Here is a 7,500-nt window from a genome sequence, read left to right on the forward strand (position 1 = left end):
TTTGATGGAGATTAATCTACGTGGGGAAAAATAAGTACAGTACACGTAAAACAATGTGTTCTTATAATGTTTGATCTTGGTTCCCCAAGGGCACATACACGTTTACAACAGGCACTTAAACTCAACAGAGCCCCAAGTTTATGTTTAATTCTCACATACAGAAATACAGAGTCACTTTTTTCCATATCATTGAACAACGAAAGCTCCTATTATGTGGACCTCGTTCTACAAAAGCTTCTAAATACTTTGCATGTGCTGGCCCTGTGTGGCCCCGAATTCTGCAGTTGCACCTAGAGACATTTCTTACCAAAAAAAAGTAAACATTTTAAAAGGATATGGTGGGTCATTAATGTAAAACTTGATAATTGTCCCTGCAGGGTTTTGGCCCAGAGGCCAAACCAGGAGGCAACCTACATGTAGAAGTCTCAGCAGGAAAAGGGTAACTTGAATGTAATTGGTAGATATTGTAGGGGGAATCAATCTCGATATGCTCAACCCCGCATGCAAGGTGGTATCGATTATGCGCGCAAGTGGTATTGGTATTGACAAATGAAGTGTCATCTATATCAAATGAATCCATTATATTAAACTGTGGATATGAAATCAAGTTAAGCCATGATCCTCGAAAAATTTAGTACTTCAGTGGGGTTCAAACCCTATTGAAGTCCTGAATTTTTCAGGCTTCTCTCCACAATTGCAAAAAAAAAAAAAAAAATGCATTCATACATGGAACTGCGAGGATCATGGCTTAACTTGGTATTGGTATTGTTCTACGCAGCCAAGGTCTTTTAGGAGTCACAAAGTAGAAACTCGCAAGGAGAACCAAAGTACTGTTCGGGTTAGCGATTGAAAATTCAAACATTGAAGCAGATCTGATGCAAATCGAGTTTCCTGGCTCAAAACAGGGGCAACGATTTGTCAGACGCAAATCAGAAACAAGGGCGACAGGTAGTGACAAAACACTGGCCTCCAGTCCATGGACTACCCAAATGGACTACCCTAAAATTGACTGTAACTTCTAAAAATACCATTTTGAATGAGTACTATTGAAAGAACTGAATTGACTATAAAATTATACTTTCATTGCCCATACCTTGTTTATTTTCGTGCGCATGGTGACATGCAGCTAAATCCAAGAATTGCACCGGTTTCACTTCACTTAGTATACATGATGTAATCGGCCATCACAACAATAACATTATCGAAAGCTAACCTTTTTATATTTTAATAGCTGCTTAGACTTAAATACTGTTGATCAACACTGTTTGAAATGGCTGTTTAGGCTTAGGTAAGCACTGCTTGAGACACGGCTTACATATAGACAAACAGTACTCATTTGAAATAGTATTTATAAGGTAGTCCATTTTGGTAGTCCATGGACTGGGGGTCAGTGTTTTTTCCAACACCAGGGCGACATGTTCAGCATATAATTCAATATATCTCAACTGCCTTTCATACTATCTTAGGCGGGGGAAGATGTAGTGAAACTATTACTAGTGATTAATAAGGGGAGAAAGAACAGTCACGATCCCGCCATCCCGTCCCGCCCTGTGCTGCGCCCGCACCCGCTCGTTTCTTACCAATCTGCTCTTTTCAAACAATCAATCTCCGCTTTATAAGAAATGAGAACTTTTACACATTTCACATGCGATCCAGCAGCTGCTTCGTGTAAAGCTCGTTTCAAGTCCTTGTTACGTTGCTCGATGTCAACTCCACTTTCAATCAAAAACTTGATCAAATCAAAGTGCCCTTGTCGTGCTGCCACAATTAAAGCTGTGTCGCCAGATTTGGAATGGATACAGTTCAATATAGCTCTTTTATCTTGGCTGTTATCCACCATAGCGATGAATTCGTCAAGTTTGTTTCGCTGTACGAGGCGTAAAGGCGGAGGATAATCGGGGAAATTCTCATAACAAGAGAAATGAACTTCTCCCGCCATGTTGGCTTCAACTAATAATTCTCTAGTGGGGGTGGGGAGTACCGTTGCATAAAAAATAAGATGAATAACAAAAATAACTTGATATCATTTGAACGATTTACATTATTCTGTGATTGAAAAAAGAGAAAAACGTATATTTCTACTTTTTTTGGCTCAAAGATGATTGCACAAATGTTCGACAAAATTATCTTTTTGGCATGAAACAACTCCTTACCCCCCTCCCCTCCGTATGGAAGACCTGGGAAATGCAACTGTCAAAACCAACCGTCAACCTATGGCTCGCAACTTTTCTCCCCAGAAAAGAAGAAACAAGTATGTTTTGTCCCCGCATCAACGGATAATTTCAAGTTACTTTACTCCAAAGAGCGGTATCTCCAAAGAAGAAGTGAATTTCCTTGTAAAGCCGAAGAAAGATCTCAAGAACAAAACCCGGATTCCAACGCCGACAGAATCAAGAGAAACTGGGGATGCTATTTCGGATCAATTTGCGTTTCCAGTGGGAATAAGCGGTTTTACAACCGCAACGAACGTACACAAACAAGCAGTGAAACTTGTTGGGACCGACCCTAAGCACACATCTACATCTTCCTTGCGCTGGTCTGGTCTTGGAAGTGAAGGCTGGCAATCACACGTTACTGAAGACAGCTCTGGCAAAGACTCTGTGTATTGCTCAAGGGATACACATGGTTCACTTTCTCATATGGCGCCGATGGCGCCTTCTTCGTCACCAAAATCTGCACGCAAGAGAAAACGCCGAAACCAACCACTGCAGCGTCCAAGTACGAGGAAGATAAAGCTGCAAAAACGCCACAAGCATAACACATCACATAAAGACGACTGTGACATGGATGAAAATGGGGGAATTTCCTCCGATAGTGATTGTTGCATCGTGAATGTGGTACAACACAAGCATGATGCCGAAAATGGGAATTCCAGTGACAGTGAAGCAAATTCGCTCAAAGCTAGCAGAAAGAAACAGAGTGTGTCTTCGTCTCTGGCATCAACTTCTAAATGCAGTGACAGCGAGAAATCTTCACACAAAGCTAAAAATAAGAAGCCAAAAGTGTCTCCGTGTGCAAAGTCAACTTCTAGTAGCAATAAATCTTCAGATGAGGCCAGGATGAAGAAGCCAAGGCCAAGTAAGAAGTCGGTTTTAAAGTCAACTCCAGGTGGCAGTAAACGCAGTGAATTGTCACACAATAAATCTAGAAAAACGAAGCCAAGTGCGTCATCATTTGTAAAGAGATCTTCTAGTGAAAGTAAAAGCAGTGAATTAGCACGTAAATCAAGCAAAAAGAAGCAAAGTTTGTCTTTGCCTGCAAAATCAACACCTTCAAGTAGTAGCAGTGAAAGCAGTGAATCTTCAGACGATGACAGCCCAGAGAAACCCAGTGTGACTTCAGTTGCAAAGGCAACTTCAAGTAGCAGTAAAAGTAGTAAATTATCACAAAAATCTAGCAAAAAGAAGGAAAGTGAGTATTTGCCTGCAAATGCAAGTCCTACTAGCAGTGAAAGCAGCGAATCTTCAGATGATGACAGCCTAGAGAAGCCCAGTGTGACTTCGGTTGCAAAGTCAATTTCAAGTAGCAGTAAAAGTAGTAAATTATCACACAAATCTAGTAAAAAGGAGGGAATTGAGTCTTTGCATGCGAACACAAGTCCTAGTAACAGTGAAAGCAGCGAATCTCCTCACCAAGCTGACAAAAAGTTAGCTTCAAGTAGCAGTGAAAGCAGTGATTCTTCACGCAAAGCTGGAAAAAAGAAGCCAAGAAAGAGCAAGAAGATGTCATCTGCGAGATCTTCCATGTATGGCCTGGTTAAAGGTGACGAGAGTGACACAGGGGATGACTCTGACGATTCTACCCCTCCTGTAAAAGAGTTTTCACACCTCCCGGAAGAGATAATGGAGAATATATTCTGCCAATTACCTGTTATAGACTTGATGTTAAACTGTGTCTTGGTTTGCCAGCAGTGGAATAGAATCATAACAAGATATTCGGTAATTTATGTTAAAAATAAGCGATAAGAACATTGTTTATTTACAAAAAAAATAACAGTCACTAGCTATAACATAATAGGTGTACATCCTAGTCACATTATTTTTGTATGTGATGTCTTTGGAATGTGGAATGAACATAATTGCCTCTCAGAACATTGTTGTCCTGGGCATTAGTGATAACAACTAAGAGTTTAATATCTTTTTGTCTCTGATGTCAGTAAGTCCTCTAACGTGATAATAAATTATCATACTGCTGGCCTTAAAGCTTTCAAACTTGCTTTGGACGGAAGTGTTCCATCGAGTGAGGCACCAACCATTCGCTTAATGTTTGTACATGTAATGTCCAAGACAACAAAGTTCTGGTTGCTTTAAGCCCACTGAAGGGTTTGTGATGAAAATGAAGTTTATGCGAAGGGTTTGCCAAAGATCAAGTTATTGTTGCCAGGGAAAAGGTTGAATATTCAAAAGGCCGGGGGACTTGGAATTGCAGCTAATATTGACCTCAAGTATCTCTGGCAGTATTTTATAACTTTCTTTGATACTTAGGCCAGGCTTTGAACTTGCAGTTTAATTAAGAAATTATCAATTATTTTTAATGGTACTCAATTTAATAATTATAATAATACTCATTATTATTATTATTATTATTATTATTATTATTATTCATTTATTTATTTATTTATTTATTACAGTAAGGACACTTGAACCGTGAACACTTGACATTTTTGTGTAAATTGTTTTTTTGGGGGGGGGGAAGAAATAAAGGCTCTTCTTATGATGTATAGTGTTACATGTATAGCATTTTGTGAGTGTAAAAACATTAAATACTCTTGTGAAAAGGACGAGCCCACATTGTACAGTCACTAAAAAAATGTACAAAAAAATATCAAGTGTTCGTGGTTCGAGTGTCCTCACTGTAAAAGGATCTGTACACTAATTTACAATAATCTTTTTTTTTTCTGTACATGTAGTTTATTCCCTGGAAGAAAAAGTACTTTCGTTTAAAGAAAAAAGATCCAGAATGTGAGGATGAGATGACAGAATTACTGGATCAGGAAGGACTTTTGGAACTGGAGTTGTTTCCTACAAATCTTGCAAGGTAAAAAGTACATATGTAATTACTTTATTGGTGTGCAGAATAGGCCATTTTCGAGTTCATGTCTGCCTCCTCTTCAAAGCAAGTCTAAGTGCGAAGTTTTTGTGATGGTAATTAGTTCTACTTTACATATGAATGAAAACTAATTTTCATAACAAAAACTTCGCACTTAGACTCGCTTTGAAGAGGAGGCAGACAGGAACTCGGAAATGGCCTATTACAGTGACTGCAAATATTAAATTCATGGTTCAAGTTTAGTTGGATAGCTTAGGGATAAATGTTAAACGTTAAATTTGATTTCAGGTCAAAATGATTTTAACCTACAGATTGATTGTACAATAATTTTTGTGATTTCTTTGTCTCTATTTACAGTGTGTATGATAATGAATACCAGACACAAAGAAATTAGCAATCAATTTTAGTACATGTAGGTTAAAATCATTTTGACCTGAAATCAAATTTAACCTGTAACAGATACAAAGGAACCTTTCAAATTTAAAACAACTTTGTCACACTACTCATAAAGACATCCATTAACTTATGTTTAATGTGTATTCTTGCCAACTAGTACGTCTTGTTATAACGCAGCTTGCAGATACATGCAATCAAAATAATTCGGTCAGTGCAAGAGTGCTCCATTATCTTCTTTAGAGCATGCTGATGATATAAGAAAATTGCTTGCCTGGCTTAAATTTTTTCTGCAGGAATGCCACCCAAAATATCTTTGCCACCAAAAAATTGAGAGGAAGGTAAATGTCGTTTTGGTTTATGTACCAGAAGTAGAAAAAGCCAAGTTACTAATGTTTCCTTTAGCTTTAGAGGTTTTTGGCTGCCTACAACACCAAGAACAGTGTGGAAACTTCAAAAGGACAAAATTTGTGACTTAAACCGAGAGATATTGAATGAATGATATTTTGGAGACATTCTGAGGAGATGACAAGAATCACTAAATAGGCCTGTGGGAGGATTCAGATATGAATATTCTGGATTAAAATCTACTTCAAAAAATTAAAAGAAGATACTGTCAAACTTGGCTAAAGTGAAATTAAGGTATGCAATGTAACCATTTGTAAAAAATACATTAGAGACATCATTTTGAGAAAAGCTACGGTATTGCTGAACTTTTTTTGGAAGCCAATTAAATTCCTTTTGATTCATTCAATTAATTTACAGTGCCCAATCGCAAACCTTGTGGTTGCAAAAATAACTAATTTGTGCATACTAGTTATTGATCATCTATGATCTACAGTGACTGTAGATCATAAATGATCAATAACTATGCAGTCAGTGTATGGTCAGGTGGCTACATGTATTTATTAAATCCAATATTTTTATTTCAATTTTAGTTTCATGAAGACGTTTAAAAGAAAATGTCATCAGTCATTAACAGAAAACTTGAAAACTCACAGCAAGTTCCAGTTGATAAAGACATTTTTGGAAACACTTACAGAGAACTCCAAAACGGTAAGGGATTCATTTTTAATTTTTTTTTTGGTTCATAGTTAGAGGAATCAGCAGAAGAGTGTTTACAGAGGAAAATCTGTGCATTGAAAGGTTGTTGATATTTTTTTAGTGTCTGTCACTTGTACATGTACATGCAACTGCAGGGGCGCTCAAAGTTAGCGACTAAGTGGTCGCACATGCGACTAAATTTTTGGTTGTGCACCTAAAAAATCATGTGTGATCGCACTCCCGAGCCTTAAGAGCTCAAGTGCAGTGCGTTTGCTTTCCCACCTGACTATACTATACCGCGCACCAGTGGCTCAGTTGGCTGAGCATCGGGCTGTCATGCGGGAGGTCGTAAGTTCAACTCCGGCCGGACCAACACTAAGGGTCTTAAAATAACTGAGGAGAATGTGCTGCCTTTGTAATTACATCTGCAAATGGTTAGACTTTCAAGTCTTCTCGGATAAGGACTGTAAACCGGAGGTCCCGTCTCATAACCCTTGTTGGAAATTAAATAGTATGGGACGTTAAAGAACCCACTCACTATTCGATAAGAGTAGGGGACGTTGTCCCTGGTGTTGTGGTCTGACCTTATCTGGACGGGGGCATCTTTTACTTCCTAAAATAAAATTGTAAACTGTGTAATAAGCAGTCTAGCTAAAGTCCCTCGAAAAACATTGTAAATTAGTCCTGAAAAGCCCCTAGGGGAGAGACTAATAGCTTCACTCACTCACACACACTCACTCATACTTGCGCAATCCGAGTGGTACGTCCTAAAACAGAAGCATCAATCAACAGATATAAAGATATAAAGATATACATAACAAAAATCTGACCCTAAATAATAAAGGTAGATTATTTTCCTTTCATCGGTGTGTGTTTATTTGTCGTCAGTTTTCTCAACAAAATTAATTCCCCGAACGCCGATGAAGGTCCATTTTCCTATTGATGTTTCATTCTACTCCATACTCTTCTGTTTTGTTAAAACTCCGCTGTCACATGCAAATGAAGACTACGAAT

General features: G+C 38.2%; 2 protein-coding genes across 3 annotated transcripts in view; one reads left to right on the forward strand and one right to left on the reverse strand.

The window, feature by feature from the left end:
* LOC138010761 (ankyrin repeat domain-containing protein 16-like) overlaps positions 1–2,150 on the reverse strand; it is a 14,997-nt gene extending 12,847 nt beyond the window's left edge. For both annotated transcript variants that reach the window (XM_068857739.1, XM_068857738.1), the window contains exon 1: positions 1,581–2,150. In XM_068857739.1, coding sequence (XP_068713840.1) covers positions 1,581–1,939 — 359 coding nt within the window. In that variant the 5' untranslated portion in view covers positions 1,940–2,150. The remainder of the gene's footprint in view (positions 1–1,580) is intronic.
* Positions 2,151–2,188: 38 nt separating this feature from the next.
* The window catches only part of LOC138010766 (F-box DNA helicase 1-like), a 42,544-nt gene continuing 37,232 nt past the window's right edge, over positions 2,189–7,500 (forward strand). The window contains exons 1-3 of the mRNA XM_068857744.1: positions 2,189–3,938; positions 4,910–5,037; positions 6,381–6,498. Of these exons, the coding sequence (XP_068713845.1) occupies positions 2,214–3,938; positions 4,910–5,037; positions 6,381–6,498 (1,971 nt within the window). The 5' untranslated portion in view covers positions 2,189–2,213. The remainder of the gene's footprint in view (positions 3,939–4,909; positions 5,038–6,380; positions 6,499–7,500) is intronic.

Source organism: Montipora foliosa, chromosome 7 (assembly GCF_036669935.1).
Source record: "Montipora foliosa isolate CH-2021 chromosome 7, ASM3666993v2, whole genome shotgun sequence".
NCBI classification, from domain to species: domain Eukaryota; kingdom Metazoa; phylum Cnidaria; class Anthozoa; order Scleractinia; family Acroporidae; genus Montipora; species Montipora foliosa.